This window comes from Cygnus olor, chromosome 5, assembly GCF_009769625.2.
Source record: "Cygnus olor isolate bCygOlo1 chromosome 5, bCygOlo1.pri.v2, whole genome shotgun sequence".
Classification (NCBI taxonomy): domain Eukaryota; kingdom Metazoa; phylum Chordata; class Aves; order Anseriformes; family Anatidae; genus Cygnus; species Cygnus olor.
The window spans coordinates 2,656,442-2,676,861 of record NC_049173.1 but is presented as its reverse complement, the minus strand read 5'-3'; the positions used below and the strand labels follow the sequence as shown (position 1 = coordinate 2,676,861).

General features: G+C 39.0%; 1 protein-coding gene across 1 annotated transcript in view; it reads right to left on the bottom strand.

Annotated features, from left to right (window-relative positions):
• KLHDC1 (kelch domain containing 1) overlaps positions 1 to 20,420 on the bottom strand; it is a 30,467-nt gene that overhangs the window by 5,231 nt on the left and 4,816 nt on the right. Inside the window, 11 exon segments of the mRNA XM_040558896.1 lie at positions 715 to 787; positions 1,557 to 1,666; positions 5,797 to 5,855; positions 12,042 to 12,125; positions 14,099 to 14,182; positions 15,078 to 15,155; positions 16,343 to 16,352; positions 16,539 to 16,559; positions 16,561 to 16,655; positions 17,510 to 17,627; positions 20,138 to 20,208. Coding sequence (XP_040414830.1) covers positions 715 to 787; positions 1,557 to 1,666; positions 5,797 to 5,855; positions 12,042 to 12,125; positions 14,099 to 14,182; positions 15,078 to 15,155; positions 16,343 to 16,352; positions 16,539 to 16,559; positions 16,561 to 16,655; positions 17,510 to 17,627; positions 20,138 to 20,208 — 803 coding nt within the window.

Genomic DNA, 20,420 nt, shown 5'->3' with positions numbered 1-20,420 from the left:
GGTTTAGAACATGCAACTTTTTTTTTTTTTAAGACAGAAATAATCTTTTTCTGTACTCTTAAACCGGAAAGGAAACGGGATTTTAGTCTGGAAGAGACCGTACTGCCATACGCATCCTAGAGCGAGGTCTTTTTGGTTGGCAGTTAAGTTCCCAAAATAAAAAAAACTCCATTTACTGTGCTGCTTAAATATAGCTACTGTAGTTTAGTACTAAATTCAGGTCTGCAAAACTGTAATCATAATTAGTTGCTTCTGCTCAGAGAAAAAAAAAAAACACAACAGCTATTTCTAATTCCCAAAAGGTGCATCAACATTTTCATTGTTGTCTTCTGCATGTTTCTAAAAACGTATTAACATTAATTAACTTTCATAATTCTCTTTGGTTATTAAATTCCTCAAAAGTTAAACCATATACATTTTCTTATATAAAAATCATTTGGATATATAACACCGGGTTAACTGGACACCCAGATCCTTCATCAAAATCTCTTAACGCAAATAATCACCATAATGAAAGCAAGCATCAACTGTAATAAACACAGAAAGTAATAATGTCTTGTCTGGTATGAAGGCACATAAGGAAACAGTGCAAACTATTCAATGGTGCCACATTCATTTGGTAAATTATTTCCATAATGTAGTTTAAAAATACTGTTTTTTAATTTAGAATTCCTTAACTTGAAATGTCTAAATTTCAGTGTTATTTTTGTATACCTAGGCCTACTCTTTGGCAAATGGGTAAGTTGTTTCCATCCGTTTGTTGTAATACTGTGAATCCAGCCATCACCTATAAATAAGAACATATATTAGTACTTTTTCCTTGGACAAAGCATTACCTTCTCTTTTTATTTATACAAAAGCTTTGTGTTCTAAGAAGACATTATATTAAGATAACAAAAACATCAGTCAATCTTTTCAACCTTTGCAATTTAACTTAACCATCCAGTTACAAAAAGCTTGCTGCATTGAAATCTGGAATTAAAACACACAGACTTTTTTTCTTCTTGGTATATTGAGAAAGCAGGTCGATGTCCCTTAGAAAGCAGGTCAATGTCCCTTTGAAAACTGTCCCCTCCCAATGGAATGTATCTGTGACACTCAAAGCTATTTTCATATTCTGTCATGAGAAGATTGCCTTTTTTAGAAAGGAAACACAGTACACTAAGACTACCTTACTTCCCATGTAATGTTTTGTGGACGAGATTCATCCAGAAATTTACATTATGTCAACATTATTATTTGAATCTTCTAACTGCAATTCGTAACGAGATCAAAAATTTTCTGCTCATATCTGAATGTGAGGAACTCTTGCCTTTATCCTTTCAAATCACGGACAATTTGATGAAGATTGATCATCAAATGTTATCATTGTACTGCAAAATGTGCTCCTACACTTCTCTAAAAAGTAAAATGGCTCAATAAATACTCAAGCATCATGAAAATTCTGTAAAAAGGTTTAAATAGTCTAAACAGTTTTTGGAAAGACAACAAATATGCACAGTAATATAAGTTAGCGCTAAAGCATACAATAAAATCATCATTTTAAAATTACTTACTTAAAGGAACATTATCAGAACTCAGTCCACCAAAAAGAAAGAGTCTTCATCCTATTGGAGTCAACGTGTGCCATGATCGATCTTTTGGTTTCTCTCCACTGATATTAATTCTTGGTGAAAGAAATAAAACAAAAACAAAATTTCAAAGAATGCTGAAAATGAACCTGCCAAAAAAATTAGTAGTTAATTTAGTTTGTCTCTGAACAAGCTTGGATATTTTCCCAGCGGAAAAGCTGCATTTAAGCAGTCTGAATTTACCCTCAAGAAGTGAGGCCATCCAAACCTTGAGAAAAATGTTAGTAAAAAGGGCAATACTAAGCACAAAACAGGGGTGGGTTCACTATTCTAAGATTCTGGTCACATTACAAAAATGTAGTTCTTCCAGATTTTATCTATGGATTTCAATTTAGCTACACAATTCCATATGCTTGAGATGGGAACGTGAACAATAAAGAACGTGGACATTAGGGGTTACCTATAGTGGGTGGCCTGAATTCACACCATCTCAGTTTGGGCACTTCGGTGTACAGCTGTCTCAGACGGATCCCAAGAGTTAGCAGAGAAAACTAAGGACCTCCAGAGGGCATCAGACCATGTAATATCTCGATCTAACCAAAGAGGCAACTTCTTTTGTAAAAGTACCTAAAAACTTAAGACACACGGAATGTAGGCCATTACACACTCGGTACGTCCTGATTTTGGAAAGATAAGGAAAAGAGCAGCTATGAACGCCTATCAGCTCTCTTGCTGGGTCAGACTCTTAGTTGGAGACTGTCCCTAAGTGGTGAAGAAAGGACTTTTCTACAGTTCACACAGATTGTATCTCCAAGAACCAGTTACTTTTTTTTTCCCCACTTTGCTGAAGAGGGGTTGATGTAACGTGCACAGATGTGTGCTCAATCTATAATGTGAACGCGGCAGAAGAGAGACAGCAGAGACAGCAATCAGTATTTTCTTTACAATCAATGAAGAGAAACAGGTCCCTGAAGAGCACAACTTGTGCTCTTGTGATTTCCTTGTGATTTTTTTTTTTCATATGTCTACCTTAGCAGCAGTCACCTCATGCCCGAGAAGTGCCTATTTCTCTTAACTGAGCACAGGGGGAGCCTGGGGTGAATAACACAGGCAGCTGCAGCTGTTAGAGGAATTTCACTACTGGTGACTGTTAAGTAGTTCTCCATCTGGAAGCAAAGACTAAAGAATCACAGCTAATTAAACACTGATTGCAAAACCATCCTACTAAATTTGGCATGAAAGTTGGAGCCAAGTCGACAATGTTTAAGTGCCTGCTTCGCACAACTCTTGTATAAGACACTTCTGAAATTGGCAAAAGAGGCAGACTGCCAAGATACAACAGGCTTTGATGTTTAGAAAAACATGTACCAGAAACTGATGGGTGAGAGCATTTGAATCTTTCACACAACTGATACAATGAATTATCCCAGTAACAGAAATAACGTAATATTGAACATTTCAGTTAACAGGTTGGTGGAGCTCAGGGGAGGTGATGTAACTTCTGGGTGGTGGAAGAAGTCTTCTCCACCTCTACCTGACCCGCTCACACTGGCAGCCCATCGTTGGGGTGTTCATCATCTGGGGGAAGCTACAATATATAAGCAATATATATAATATATAAGCAATGCAAAATACACATGGGCTGTACCCTCCTGGGTGGGACTCAACACATTTCGCAGATGCTGCATTTGTGTAAGCACCTGGCAGCATGAACATAGGGTATATTTGGTTAAGATTTTGAAAATAGCATCATGGAGGTCTGATGACAAACCTGAGAGGTGACTGCAAGGTGGGCTCATTTCCTCCAATTCTTTTGTAATGACAATTATCTCTAGGAGAGGTCTGGCCCCAGCTTACAGCCTGCTTGCTGTGTGCTGGTTGGTAAATCGATGAGTAAAAGCTGTATCTATGTAATGCAAGAGTATTTTGAAAGAAGCTTAACAGTTAGCATACGGAGCTTGAAAAGACAATATTGCAACTCCATGCTGGAAGATATTTCTGGATTAATAGGTTAATGTGATGCAATTCCTTGAGAAATCTGCATAGAGATGAAGAAGAAAAAACCTGATATGACTGGTTGGGAAAACAGCCTGGTGAAATGGGTGTATGATGGATCATTACAGCACACCAGTTAATGAAAAGCCAGGGGGCTTTAAATAAAATCATCACTGCATTTGGTATTTCTGTTTTTAGGAGAGGATATTCAACAAGTGGATTTGTTGTGCTGTGCAAACCAACTCCTCCTTGCTGGGAGATCTGGATTTTACAACAGAACCTCAAACACTGGCGGCATTCAGAGAGCCAAATTTGTAATCTGTATAAAATGTTTGACCCTCATCTGGTGATAATTCACACGGGCAGTCCAAAACAGCCTTTCTGCAGCTGCAGAATGGCTGAGGTAATTCTGTTATCAAGATCAAATAGCTTGCAACTTGCCCAATTTCTCATTAGTCATCACATCAGAGGAGTTTGAAGCTATAGCGTAAGAAAGGCAGAGGCTATTGCAAGAAGCACCTACAGCAGAAAATATTCACACTAATAGCAAAAAAGTCTGAAGGAATTTCCCCACTTGTGCAATGCTGGGCTTTTAAGAGGCAGCTTTTAGCTGGAAATGGATTGTCTGATGAGAACTATTCAAGACTATTCCTGAAGCTCAAAGGATATGAAGTGATTTGGTTTATTTCAAAATCTTAATACGTAACTTCACTGGTCTCAGCTAGTATTTCTTTGCTATATAAATTTCATCCAAGCTAATCTACAGAGTATAGTTCTTTGGAGACAGAAAAAAAGGAGAGAAAAAAATACACCCTGTTTATCTACACTGTCTTATTCTACATTGTGTGGAACTTTTGGGACCCAGTTCTTTGTATCGGAGATGATCCCCACAAATGCTCAATTTCGAACACAGCCACCATTACTGACTCTATAAAAAGAAGCATGTGGCCAGAAATCATTTTCCAAGCAATTTGTGCAAAGGCAGTCTATAAACAGGAGTAAAAATGTGAATAGATAGCAATATGATTGATAAAAAACTTTCATACGGCTGACTAGGACTTAGAACTTCAACACTGACGCATCTCCTTCAAGGCCTGAAGTTCCTCTGTTGACTTGTCACTCAACTGTCAAGGCTTTCTTTTTTTAAAGCAATACAAAGCACGTCAAACAGCAACGGCCCGTGCAACAACCAAAAAAAAAGGAAGCAGTTACATCCAGCAACTGGAATAACCAATCCACTCGGAGGCAAACTTTGCAGTCTAAGTGGGACAGTGCTATCATGTAGGCAGCATGTTATTAATTTAAAAACAACCAGCAATGAAAAAGGGAAATTAAACTGATTACTTAATGCTAAGTGCTAATTAAAGAAACCTCCAAAGAGAAGTTTTTTTGGAGGGCCACTGTGAAACTTCCTTGTCCTGCTGCCATTAGGAGCTGGAAGGAATAGGTAGAGGATTGCCTGCTCCCTCCTTTTGCACTTGGTTCAGGGCAGAGAAACACGCTCGGTGCACAACCCATCAGCAAGTCACTGGTAAGAAAGATGCCCAACAGAGGTGTGTGAAGCTCTGGGGCAGGATCAGTACTGACACACACTCATGGAAGTTGTATTTCAGCGTCTTTTGTGAAATTACTGCTAGGTTACCTTGAGGACAGGAACAGAACAGCGGTCATCACCCACTGGTTTCTGCTCATCTTCTGCTTTGTCTATCAGCTAACAATACAGGCACTGACTCTATACGTGTAGTGAGCGTTACCATAAATGTATACAAGCAAACCTGAAAAAGTACACTAACACCTGATTTAGTTTAAAATTGAAATATTTAGGTGATTTATTTTACCTAAATAAAGATGCTTAAGAGGCGAAAAAAAAAAACTTTCTCAATCTGGACCACAGTGAGCAATCAGATATGTGTAAAAAAAAAAAAAAAAAAGTATTCAGAAAGACATTAGACCTAAAATTCCATACGGATAAATGTACCAGTCTTGGAAATGAGCATGTTAAATCACTACATGCTGTGCTTAAAATAGCATTAACAATGCTTTGGTGCAGAACAGAAAAAGCATAGTAACCCCTATCAAATTAAATTCAATCGAAATCACAGTGTAACAGCTGTTGAAGTCCCCAAACTCCCATTCTCTCTTGGAAAAATACAAAATTAAAATTGGAACTATTTAACAGCATGTTTCAATCTGCTACATTCAACTTTAGGCATTAGAGAGGGCAACCTACCTTCCAGACCAAGTCCACGTGTCTAAATTCAGGCAGTGCAAATCGTTCATTCTAGTTTGCTAAAAATAAAAAATAAAATCCCAGTTGTGTTATATTAAGCAAACAAAGAGCAAAGTATTTAAGTGAGGTCTTCATAGCACAGAGTATTTAAGTAAAAATAATTTAACGAAAAATGTACCCATATGCCTTAAAACAACTCTGTACTATGCAGCACATGAAAAAAAAAAGCAACAAAGAAAACAGGCGACTGAAAATAACCTGTCAGAAATATTCCTAGTAATACGATGGCACTATGGGGCCAGTTCTACTCTTTTATAGTAGTTTAATAGTGAAGAACTGTGATATTCGGTTCCTGGAAACGTACTGAATTTCGATCCACAAAACCTGCAGTAGGTAATCGCAGAATTGCTCATTTCAATACTCTACACGTAGTTTCTCTCATTTTTATTTGCGTTCTGATCATAACTCTGCATCCTCCTGGCTGCCTGCTCACTAATTTCTTGGAATATGTTAATAAATAGTGTACTCAGTACGTGACATTCCTCAAGAAGTTCATTACATCTGTCTTTTCTGAATGGCAAGCCCTTTTGGGAAGTTAATACTAGCAACATTAAGGTTCCATGACCCTTTAGCATTTGCCATAGAAATCATAAAATATATCGGTAAGAAGAATGGGAAATCAATACACTTGCATATGTGCCTGTGTTTTGAGGTGAAGAAAGTAATTGCCTTGGAAACATGGCAGGGGGAGAGAATATATGAAAATTTATTTGCTTTAGATGGTAGCAATACTTTCAACGGCTTGCAATATGCTTGGCTGGTATTTGTGATTCCTCTAGGTACTACTAAACAGTATCTGAGAAGTAGGGAAATATAGCTTGCCTTACCTTACAATTTCTTTTCTCCTAGGGTAGTCCATAGATCTATTAGAATAAGCCTTTCTCCAGCTTGCAGATCCTTTGAGGCAGAAACTAGACTTGTCATTTAAGTCAGAATAGGAGTAGCTTTGTCCCTGAGAACTCAGCCAGTTAGTGAGTTTGAGAGACTTCCAAAGCTGAGCTGTGGAAAGTCTCTCGGTGTATTTCAGGGAACAGCAAGGATTTCAGGGTAGCTGTGGCCTCCTCTGATCACATATGTGCTAGCCCGTTTCTGTCCTAGGGAAGATGATGTTAACTGGCATTTTGAGAAATGCCTTCAGAGACGGCAGTAGGCTGAAGAAAAGCAGAACGTGAGTGCTTTTGTGCATTGCCTGAGAAACTTTACTCCCGTAAAGAGGGTGAATGTAACAATAAAATACGGTCCAACTGACAGCTAGTGGATTGATCTGCCTTCCATGACAAGTCTATTCAGTTCCCTGCTCCTTCAGGTTGCTTTGAAGGAAACGAGGAACAAATCATACATGCAGAAAGCAAAATGCGGTTACTGAGTATCTTCTGCTGCACCTGTACACAGCCAGACACTTGGGGATAGGGTGGGAAAAATAAACAACATCCTGGCCCCCAGAACCGCAAACGTTTCATCATCTCGGAGTAACACACTTCAATACAGAGGACAATGATTAAAGACAGGGAGGAAAGAAGTTGCTGTTACTTTGGAAATCAGGGTTTCAAGAAGATGCTGTTCAAGACCTCCTAGCTGACTTTCCTCTCTTTACAAAGCTAGGCATTAGGCAGAAGATGGAGTAGTTTTCAGTTCCTTGGTCCCTGGGAAATCAATGTGTTATCATCTTTACGTGCTAATATTTCAACAGACTGACAGATGAGAAATTACACCAACCTCATTTTGAATTCACAACTCAGCATCAGTTAGACATTTCTGCCTCAGGTTCAGTCCTCTAACATCGCTTTAACAAATGAAAATGCCTTTCTACCCAGCCCTTATTTGGGAAGCTGTAAAGCGCCCGGTCAGGTTATCATCACTTGCCACACGCACAATTTGCTTGCAGTTTCTCCTGGAACCATAAACGCTACCTACTATATTTAATAATTTAGCTGATGATCCTACATTGATTCTTAGCTGGCTTGAAAGCACTAAGCCTTGTAAGAGGGTTTGCATTTCCGTTTGAGCCACAAGGACTCCTTAGACATCTTTCTTATCTATGGCATGTGCATTTATTTGCAGCCCAGCAAACATTAACCAGGATCTGCTTTGTCTCGAGACCAGCTTTCTAGCGTGACAAAGGCATTACGGGTGACATATTTACAGATCACTGCTCTGCGCAGCTCTCCAGTCTCAGATTTACAATCAAACAGCTATTACAACTCAAATCTTTGTCAAAGGACTGCAGTTCAATCTATCTTCTTATCTTCAGTGACAGGAAGGATAAAAAGAAATATAAACATGCATACATTAAAGCATCAGATGCGTGAAGAGCTGCCGAAAAGACTTTGTGTTATTACTTCATCATTCTTTACATGAAAGCTTTCCACTTAAACATGAGACTTGCATCAACTTTTGGACTAACTTTCCTTCCTTCCCACTTTCTCCCATTTCTGTTTGTCAGGGGCTTACCTGGAGGAACAGAGTCCACATAACACTTCTGAGCCTGTTTTCAAATGATTCCTGGTACAATTGATTTTGATCATCATCATCATCATCATCATCTTCTTTTACCAGCTCTAGCTCCAACTTTGGAAAAAGGTGCCCTTTCCTCCCAGAAAGATGAATAGGAGAAGCCTCATGACACTTCCTGGCCCTTTCTGGTTCCTTGTAGAGCCTTTTCCCTGGGAAGATTTGTATTATGGTGAACTAGAAGGAGAAGGAGGAGCAGAGCAACCCCGTATTTGCTCCTTAATTTGTGGAGAAAAGCAAGACTTCATCCTCTGGGGAGGAATTACTCTCGTTGTCAGGAAATGCAATCCCTTTCTGATGTCTTTAGCTTTCCTTCCTGCTTCATGACTTACATTAACTCCTCAGGCCCCACTGAATGCTCCCTAACCTCTGTAACTCTCCTTCCTTTTTTTTCTAGGATAGAAAGTGAATCAATAACTGAGTATCACTAAGGTGAAAACTACACTTGCTGCTCTTCTACGAAGCTAAATACAGCTTTCCAAAATTTCACTCTTCTCTCATATTGTTCCCAAGTGGTTTCACTGAAATTTAGCAAGTGGTTATTAAGGAAGCAGACGCTACCTGAGGAAGAGAAAAACCTTTTCAGCTCAGAGCCTTCTTGTATTTCTGAATCCTGTTGTCAAATAGACATGATTAACTAGAAGGCAGAGGGCACGTCCTCTTAGGGCACATCTAATCATGCAACAGCACAGCGGAGGAATCACAGGTGAGCTCCGGTTTTCCTAATAATTTCACGTGCAGGTAGCAGAGGCTGCATGGGAATCATGGCTTGGGTTACAAAGCGGTTCAATTGCAACAGGCACCATGCAGCAACCCTGACCGGTTGGACACAACATTCAGTGCTGTTCTGTTGTGGCGTGAAGACGTCTGCACCACACAGACAGCCCCTGCTCACAGCAAGCCAGCGGGCTTTGAAGGCTGAGGAAGCGTTCAGAAATAAATGGTAGGCCAGGAGGTCCTGAGCTGCACATTTAGTTCTTCACGTTTGGTTTCTCTCCCTCTCACATCTGTGGGCTTGCTAAATGAGAGGCAGGATTTGGGTCAGCTGTGGTTAGCAAGAGTTCATTTACACAGCAGCCACCAAACAGCACGTCTATAGCACAAGCACAGAGCTCGCTTAGCCCAGCGTGGCTCACCCTGACACACAGGATTTGATTAAGACCAGATTCTTTTTCAGTCTTTTCCACTATCCATTTATCTCCTTAGTTGTTTGCAAATATGTTTGTCCAAACCTACAGCTCTGGAAGCTACCGTGTGCAATTGTCGCAGCCTGAGGTGGGGCTTTAGCAACAATCCGAGGTTGTGAGCCTGTACCAAGGGCAACGTGACACGGTGCAGACTGGTAAGGATAAACAGGAGCAAATTTGGTGGCTTTCTTCTCTGAACGCTCTGAAAAGGTAAAACTTTACTTAGGCAAAAACTTTTCCTGCAGCTGTGGGAAGCAATTCAAACTGAGTAACTGGCTGGGTATTTGCTTGTGTGCGCATTCTCAACCTGCCTCGATCTGTGCGTCTGGTTTCTGTCTGAGCAAGCAGGAGTAAGCCATTTTGTAACAGAACTGTAGACTTTCCCTGAGAAGAAGGCTGCACCGCTGTAGAGCTTTTGTAGTAGAGCTTAAAAAACGGGGAACTTGGGTACAGAAAAAAGCATAATACCTTAAGCATACAAGGTTTAGGTTATGGCAGATTCTAAGATGAAGTTGGTGTATGTTCGTTGTAGGACATTTCCAACCAACAGTTAACTCCTTTTTCATATAAGAAAGCTACAGAAATAGAGCACTGAGTGCTTTCAAAAGCGTCTTCAGTGTTATTTCATAGCAGTAGTAGTAGAAATCAAAGTCTCATCGGTTAGCAGGATATGATTAAAGGCTACAAATCAGTTGTAGGTAAAAAAAATAAAAGGCTAAAACCATAACAATTTTTAAAAATATGGAAGAGTACGCAGTAACTTACATTAGAAGGGTTTTTTTTTACTTGCCTTATAGAATCTGCTTCTTGCATTCCTCATAAATTCCAGCTCATACGAAGTCATACAAAAATATTATCTTACCTATGGTTTTGCAACACTTCTAAAAAGAGTTGGCATGTTTTCCACCCCATAACAAAACTATACCAGAAAAAAAAATTTACAGCTGATGGGTGGAGCCTGCTCTAGTTTAGATTACCTACTACTAGTCTTATTTTCAGACACAAGTAGGTGTATATATATATATTTATTTATTTTATATTGGATTGCTGCCTCAGGTTTAAATTCTTACATTTATTTAATGCTTCAGCACAGAAGAACAAGGATAAAACTTCCTCTAACCAATGCTATAAAAACTGAATGATGAGGTTTTGGTATCTCCCAAGTTTCCAGTGATGACTTGGAGTTTGCTAGGTACAGACATAAGGTACAGACATAAGGTACAGACATAAGGTGACACCTATGACTTTTTCTTTTTCCTTTTTAGGTTAAAAAGAGCTAGAAAAGTTAAATAAATAAAGAGTTAAGATTACATAGCAAGAATCTATTCTTGCTTTAAATATGCAATGATTACATATGATGACTATCTTATGCCCTTGATGATTACCTACAGGGCAACAGATTTAAGATCCTCCAATGGCGTACTAAATGGTACAGTCCTGAATCAGTTATCAGGGAAGTACTCGCAAGCCTTACTCTTGTGGTCAACAGCCTATATGAGATGCACAGAAAAGAGCTGTCAAGAGCGATCTCGACAGTACGCTTCACATATTCTTTATCAAGGTCACAGAACATGCTGAAGGTAAAGACTGAGACCGTGAAACTGGCATTCAGAGAGCAGAGGAGAGGCTTAACGGGACTGAAGTGACGAGTGGCTGCAGTAGCCAGGTAACATGCTGCAGCTCCCCGTACCAGCCCCAACGTACGGAGACGCTGGCTTTGTATCCAGACATTATAACCACATGCTGCTCTTCCACAGGAGTGTATTTCAAATACTTCTTTGCAAAAAATGACAAAAGTTTACATTATAAAGCCAACTGAAGTCTGCTGTTTCCTACCTTTTGGGACCACACGTTGCAATTATAAATCTAAAATACTGTATCAAACCTGCTATTCTAAGCTCCACTTTCCCAGAAGGTAAAAATCAGGAGGTGAGAAGCGTGTATGTGAGAAATGACTGTTCTTACACATTTCCCCTTTCTTTAGGCAAAAAAAGAAACAAAGCAGAAGCTAAAATCCTATTTGTATTTACTTCTTGCTACCATTTCATTCAGTGATCTATAAACCTGCAAAGCTGTACTAAGCACAGGGTGCTAGCATCTCACCATTTATAAAAACCTGATCTATCATCGGGCTTGCTTTTGCTCCACTCTCAAAGAAGCATCTCCTACAGATGTTACACACAGGTCAACCATTTTTGTTGATTTATAAACATGTAAATTTACCACTCATCTGTTTTTCCCTTTTGGGGACAGTGTATGCTTCATCATAAATACTAGAGACAGAAAGACAGAATTCTTTTTCTAAGGTACAGAGGAATGAAAGAAAGCATCCTGGATTCACCACTACTAAACATACCAGTTAGGCCAAAAACACTTTGGATTTTCTTCTACTGCAAAAATAATTTGCTGTTAGAAAAGCAAAACAAAACCAAACAAAAATAACACCTACAAAACTACTACCTATAAATGTTTTAATCAAACACTAACCAGCACTCGTCCTCCGAAGATGTAACCTTTATTTCCCAGCACTGCACATGTATGAGCTGCTCGAGGCTGAGGCGGATCTCCACCCTGAAAGAACCAATAAATGATATTTCAGAACATCATCAAAGTGTCAGCCAAGGACTTAATGGCACATCAGTAACATAGAGACTGCAAAGTTAAGGCCAACATGCATAAGTATGCTGACAGATCTACAGTTTTAAAAGGAAATAATTTACAGTCACGTCCAAAACTCCACAGACATTAGAAGATACACATAATTGCTAAGGAATCTTTAATCGAGTTTCCTCAGTTGCTAATGTTTAATGTATTCCCTCTTGGTCTAAGACATCGAGGCTTTATTCAAGTGAAATTTGATTAATTTATCTTTAATTCCTAAGCATAAAATTAAAATAACACATCAGTTATTGTTGATATGTCCTGTGCGCTTTATTTCTCCAAAGCACAAACTGTCAGGAACCGGTACTAAAAATCTCTGGAAATCAGATCTTAAATTGTGATGCAACACGCAACAGCCACATGCGAAAAATCTTCCCTGGGTAAGTCAGAAATAAAGCTAGCAAAACTGGCTTTTACTTTTCAATAGCAATTTTCGTTCTTTGCATTTAATTTTGTAGGAGTTTTAAAACAGCCTATAAACAGCATAAAACAGTGTCAGATCTCATTGCAATACAGCTCTACTGAGTTCTTCTGTAAGAAGCTCCCCAAGATTTTATGAAGCTCTATACTACACTAACACGTTTAATGTCAGTACATAAAGACGTGTGCATTGCTATTTTACTGGGAAACTGAGTACACACGTTCCTTTGGAAGACTATTAAAGTAATGTATTGCTGAGTAATATCTGGTCTGTTTATTCTAACAAGATTGCATGACTAGGAGATACTTGTTTAAAAGATTTTTCAACATTAGCCCTTGAAGGGAATACAGCAACTGCATATACACAACATGCAAATAATGAGCATATTAAACATACATCATAATAAACATACATCTTTACTTCACAAATAAAGACTGAAGGCCTAAACTAACAATATAGAAAGTTTTTTTCTCTCTTTGCCTTTTGTTTTTTTATAGTCTGTGAGAACTGAATGGTGAACCAAGAGAGACTAGGGTTCAAGACCGCTATTGCTCTTTCAGCTTGATACGCCATCATTCACTCTGAGCTATCAGCTTTATGAAGGAGAGAGGTGGGAAGGGAGGAGGTAATCCACAAGTAATCTCTCATCTGGTTAACTCCCAGTTACCTGTGATAGCTCATCAATGTTGCAGATTAACATACACAGCTGCCGTCAACCAAATAGCTTCGTATCAAAACAGGTGGACGGCACTGGTTAACTTCAGCTTGGCACCATTAAAACCACGCGTCCGTTTGTACCACACGCTGCCCACAGACCTTCGCTTAGCTCCAGGAGGCCTTTGCTAGGTGAGACGTGCCACGGGTCAATGGCCATGCTCCAGCCAAGACATTCTTCCTGACCCAGCACCCTGGCAAGGCCCACAGGGATACCTGACCAGCCTGCAGAACACATTCGGCAGGGCCCACGGGGGCTTTGTGAGGAGCTGCTGAAACGCCTCCTCACCCTGCTCCTCAGCAGCGCTCTGGGAGTCACGCTGAATGGTTTTGTGGAGCATGCCAGTGCCTTGGCTTCCCACTAACAGAGAGCTGATGGGAACTTCATACTCCCAACATGTGTTTTAAAACCTAAATACAAAGCCTGACCTAGATACAGAATGCTGTATCACCTTCTGATCTATCCAGATTTCAAATACCTCTCTGAAGCTTACTTTATTTTTTACCTCATAACCACATTATAGAACAAACACCAGTCTACATCCTGTAGAGAAAAAAAGTCATGACATCATTCTTGAATTCTCCACATTTCAGATGCATCGAGTGTCCTCCTGTGCAATGTTAGAAGCCAAAAAAAGTAAGCATATTCAAATTCCTTGACCCAACACGAATTTCTAGAGCTCAGTAACTATTCAAAATGCAGTAAGGTCACAATTGTCTCAAAAAATAAGACTTAAGGAACACTCACTCGAATTGCTGGTTGAGACCAAGTTTGTGTGTTTGTATCAAAAACGTGAACATCATTATGCCATCCCCAGAATATCTGTCCTTCCTGAAAGAGGAGTTAAAAAATTGGAAATATTATTTTAACACCTTCTGTGCTTGTTAAAGGGTACAAACCTAGAAGTGATCTATCAAAACAGAAAATAAACTAAAATACAGAATTTTATTAAAAGAAACATGCTAACATTTTCAAAGCGATAGAGCAACTCAGGTCTAGTTGGAGGTCAGCTGCATTCAGGAGTGATGGGGAGGGATGATGACACTTTTGAAAATGGGCTTTGGGCTCCAAAATCAGTCACTTGAGTAGGCAAAGCCTATATCATGCCACAACATACTAAGAATTAAATGCTTAGATTGTACAAGGTAATACATTTCTTGTAAGTCAATATTTAACACTTGATGTTAAGGGTCTGGACTCCCTTGAATGCGTATCTATTAATTTGCGTGAACAGACGCTCTAATCAGCCTCCTTCTTTCTAGTAAGAATTCATTATAGGAAACTAGCTAATCCAGGCATCTGAAAGCATATGGCATTTACTTTGGTTAACAAATTAAGGAAATTAACCGAGAGTGCTTGTCCGTTAGAGTTGTGAAGCTGTAAGTTCCCTTCTGTTACTTCAAGAAAAGCAGTTCTAAAATCTTCTGGGAGCTCCGTGTTTAAAAAAGGGTCTTCAGATTTAAAATACTGCCTTTGTTTTTCCTCTGACAGCATTTTGTTTCATTGCATTCAAAGTCTAGCACTTCGAATACACTGAACACCCAACACCTCCCAGCAATATGCAGCACCTGAAATTCCAAATCAAAGCAGAAGACTCAAGTTACATCTCTCATGATTCTACAAATAAAAGAAACTCAGACAGATCTTCGTACCTACTGAGGCATAGTATAAAAGACATGCTTGACAAGAAAGGACAAAACACTCTGAATTGTAGCAAATCTCTTACCCAAAACGCATCGTGGACATCAAAACAAATCACTCAGCCATTATGCTTCCTACAGCCATAGCCACCAAATATATTAGCCTAAACACCAACAAAAAAAAAAGTTGTTAGCTGTTTTTAGAATAAATTCAAATTAATAAACTGTAATAATGCCTCAAATATTGCTTTACCTACTGTACTATAATACAAACAGATTATTTCATATTGCATCTAATCATACAGAAAACCTTACCAACATGAAGGTAGTACTGTCACACTCCTCAATGTGCCTGACAGAAATCCTCATAAGTAAGGGGAATCTTCAAGATACCTCAAAGCTATTGTTCTATATTCCTCCATCCCCAAGCTCACCACAGTCATTTTCAGACATGATTCAAAAATGATGCATTACACACAAGACAGTGACATCCCTATGCTTCTACAATATTTGTTAGCCTTCTGTATTCATCTTTCTTCAACAAATGTTCCCAAGGTCAGCTCACTGGCTATGACTCACAAAATCTCTCTTTCTCTTGCTTTCTTGTAAGCTTATAAAGAGATTCTTTCAACTAAGTGCTACAGAACACATTGCATTGCAAGTATCGTTACACACCTCCCAGCCTAATATTCCACCCATGAAATGGCCATCCGTAAGTAATGGTTCCTACAGTTTTGTTTAACTTCAACATTTGAGGATATTTGGTATAGCTGTTAGTGATCTCGGGAGAAGGCATTTAGGAAATGATGGCATGGTGCAGGTCATTCCAGACACACTCCTGGGGAAACAGAGTTACTGAAAGCATCGTGCAACACACCAAGACATCCTGATTTGCAAACTCACACCTTGTGAATTTTTAAGGTATACTTCTGCAAAGGTGCATACTTGTCTCCCAATACTCTTGTTAAATGAAAAGGTTATGCTGGTTACACTCTGCCACCTAAAATATGTGATCTTGGTACACTGATTAAGCTTTCTTTCTAAATATCTTCACTAACTTTACAGCACTTAACTAGCCTGACTTGGCTCTTATAATGTAAAAATGCTCACTGAAATGTCCATGTAATTGTTAGTATTTGTATGCTTTGAAAAATATACTAAAATATACTAAATATACTTTATTGCATGAAATAATTAATGGTTACATAATGCAACAGAAATTCAGTGTCATTTCTATACTGATTTTTTTGTTGTGCATAAAATTAAAATGTAAGTAATATGTGCATAAACAAGTTTTTACCTCAAGTCTCAAAGCATTCCAGGAACTTCTACTGAATTTCCTAACTCTCACCCAAAGCAGCCTTATACTTACCATTAATTCAGCTTACACATGAAAAAACTCTGGTACAAAGTTAAGAAAGTTGCACAAAATCCCATAGCAAGTCGAGCTAAAAATTAAAGTTTCATGAATCACAAACCTGTTACTCCTCACTTTATAGTACTGCCTCTCTGCAATCAACACATATTAAATATTCTTAATGTGTTACCTGTCCTTATACACCCAGCAGAAAGCTTGTCACGTGTGTAGGAGGTTGGCCTTTAAAATTTGTGATTTTTTTCCACCTATAGGTTCCATTTCTTGTTCGCAAATTAACATAATACAGCTTAAAAGAAAAAAAACAATACAACGTTCTCATATAAACGGTATTGAAGAATCTGGCACAATTCAGCAACAAAAAGAACCACCCACCTCCCCCAGAATACGCTACTTTCTTTCTTTAAAAAAAAAAAGGAACTGTCAGTGAAATTTACGATACATAGCAGCATATGGGAAGAGTCCGATTCACCACGAAAACACAGTTAAAACGTGAGAATCAGCAGGCAGTTTCCTTGCCTTCCCTCTGTCAGACCTGTGTAGTAATACCCTGCTCCTTCACTTCTCCCAACTACCGGTAGCTCTGCCTAACCTGAACAGAACGCCTACGCAGAAATCAGCAGTGTTTGTGAATGGAGTGCTGAACAGATGTGACGGCAAGCTCCATTTCAGTTATTTTCTAGTCTGAAGCCTGACATCGCTGCCACTAGATGATAGCGTGCTTACGACTTTGCTACTTCAGTCTTTGGTTACCACGAAATCCGGTAGCTATACTTTAACTTTAATTACTGCTTAAACCATCTAAGAAAGGTAATCACCAAAGGGATATACGAAATCAATTTCAATTATGGCTGATGATAAATTTTTTCAAAAAGTCATTAGGAAAACACTGGCAATTCTTAGAAATAAGAAGTTTCACATACTGAGCCTAGTTCTGAAGCTATGATACAACAAAAATTCCCAGAAAAATAAATGGAGTTGAACATTAAAACAGAAATTGAACTTTTTTTTGTCAGTTTAAAGTACGCTTTGTCTACAAAACTAAGAGATTTCCTTAAATTTCTCCTTATTTCTGAAAATAGGGTCAGCGTTACTATTCACTCAAATACAACATGTGTGAAAGAAAACAAAAGAATACAATACCCGATTACTATATCCTTTATCATCAAATCCACCAAAAATGTACAGCTTCCCGTTAATGCTTGCTCCACAGCTTCCTGACATGGAGGTAGGTAGCTCTCCTTCCATTAGGTGCATTGTCCTGCAATTTAGCACACACGTTATGTGTTATAACGCTGTTTCCAAACACGCTAAAATTAACAACCCAAAATAGAGGTATAAATAATTTTTGCACTTAAAGCTAAAAATACAGTTGCGATATTTTGGCCGTAACTAGAAGGAGAAAACTATAGCTGATTTATTAAGTCGGCTCCTGTGGCAGAAGAGTACTTTCGCTTGAACACTGCGCATACATTATGAAGTATCTCATATTAAAAGAGCTTTATTAGGGCTAAAGTCTAGTTACTCAAAAACTGGAAAGACAATTAACAATAACTCCAAGAACTCCTGAAATGAGAATACAGTAATGCTGTTAAGTTAGAAATAACCCCAGTAGAAATAAGGTCAGAATACTCACTGATGTTGGTACTACGTCACACGTCACTTCTAAACTGCCTTTTGCACTGCATTTAGCACCAAAAAAAAAATCTCCAACAATGCCAGCTACAGCAATGAGCGCTCCGTTCTTCAGCCACCATCAGCAGTCCCGACCTTCTCCTTGCTAGCCGCGCGGTACAAGGCAGTGATTTCCATGGTGCAAATCCTAACGCCACACAGTCGGAAGCGCCATGCAACTGGCTGACCGAAGTCACTTTCTGCCAAACTCCCAAGGCTGAGCACCAGGCCAAGCCTGTGCTTAGCATCATTACTCCGCGTTGAAAACTGCTTTGCTAGAAGCTCAAATTTCTGCAGAAGACGGGGACCTACACCTCCTCTCTCAGATACACAGACAGAGGACACGTGATTTGCTTAGCATTTACACCTTGTCTCCACACCTTCGTTTTCTGGAGATATACCAGCCAGATCCCAGCCTCCCAGTGCTGACACTCCAACTCTGTTCTCCAGCTTTGCTGCCGAAGTCTCAACTGCTTTCACCCCACAGTTTCTGGTCAAAGTTTCCTTCCCGTGTCACTCCCATTACTTCTTCTCAGCTCTCCACCCGGGTCTCTAGCCCAGTCTCCCACCTTCAAAGCCTAGCTCCAGATTTTCTTCTCTCTGCTAGGTGTAATGTCACCAGACTTCCTGAGCAGTCATTTCCATTCATTCCCTTCATCGATGCACCTGCACTTAGACCCGATGCCTTCACCTTCTGGCACTGGTGACCATGTAGAAGGATTGTTACAGCTTTCAGTTCTGACGCTTGACCTTATCCCAACCTAAAAGAACTGGAAGCAGCCTTTAAAGGAAAAGCTCTTTATGTCCTTAATCACCAGATGCGAATGGTGCATGTGTAACCTGTCCTTACTGAAAGCTGTGCTAACAAACAGCAGGTCACGGCTCTGCTTCCAAATACCTTTGTTCTGGCATCAGCACTGCCACAGGCAAAACCACCTTCCCCTTCTCTGCTCCTGCTCATTCCTGCGTCAGACTGTGTGTTCTGCTGTATGCTTACAACTGTTTGTGCTGTAAGTGAATGAGTTCAAGAACTGATCCATGTTAAAAATAGCTCTGAAAAAAGAAAGGTTATATTTAACTCAGATCACTTTCCTGATCCAATTTCCTACGTGACCATATAAACAGCTGTACCAGTACAACTGATACAGGGACATCAGGGGGTTAAGAACAAGAAAGGGTATGAGGTTGCTTTAGCCAACCCTTTCACCAAAAGAAACAGATATCAAAGACAGTCTCAGTGAGGTTACAATCTTAAAAACCCAAACCACCAAAACCAACAAAAAACACTAATGAAGTCTTGCTAGAACCGCACAGCTAACTGGAGGCAAAATATTTCAAAACAGATAAGGAATTTCATACATAATATGAGACACCTTCCTGATCTAGTCCTCCTCCCCTTTTTCCTCAATTTCAAAATGTTGCTTCTAATATGGGTACGAAAGAAATCTCTTGACTATGGATATGCAAGGAACACATGAACAGTTGGGAGATTAGAAAGACAGCTGGCAGAAAACACATACCAACCCAAACGAATACTACTTTACTAGGCTGAAGACAATTATTGTAATAGAAACCACTGGAAAACTTAAACAGAAGCATTGTTAATCTCTCCCCCCATACAACGTGTAAACACAGTAAATATAAAACAAAGATTAAATTGCTAGCAATGTGCAAGATTTGTATAGTTATGAATTACTTTTACAAATACACAATTAAATAATAGCACAAATATATATAATTGTAAATAGATCAACAACCCAAATACCCAGTGTTTAATGTTAAAAAGGAGTATTTAATATATGGAGAACTAAGCACAAGTAAAATGCACTTATTCTAACAACAGAGCCCTGAGATGGCCATTTCAAACATCTGTCAGGAAAAAAAACACAATTATACTTACGAAATTAACGTTTCCTAGAGCTATTTCCGAGTACGTATGCTTGTTTTTCAGTCTTCATATTAAACATTTGCTACGTAAACGCCAAGGAACATGACCAATAGCTCATGTAACTGAAGGAAATCTTTACACAGCAGCTAATTGTAACCTCTGCAAATATCAGCTTTATTTATCAATCGAATATAAATAATTTAACTTACCATAACCCACTATCCATTTCATAGATCCAGAGCTCATCATTAGGCAAATACACTTCATTTTCTTCAATTGACTAAAACGGAAAAAAAAAAATTGCAAATGTTAATCAATTATGCATTATACACCGTACATTTTTAAATGAATACCAATTATGTTACTTAGCAACTCTGAATACTCTTAAGGAGATAATCTTACCAGAGCATAAGTCATACTCCACACTCTTGCTCTGATCATTACCTTTATGAGCAGGCAGCTCAGTAATTTTAATATTTTACATTTTATACT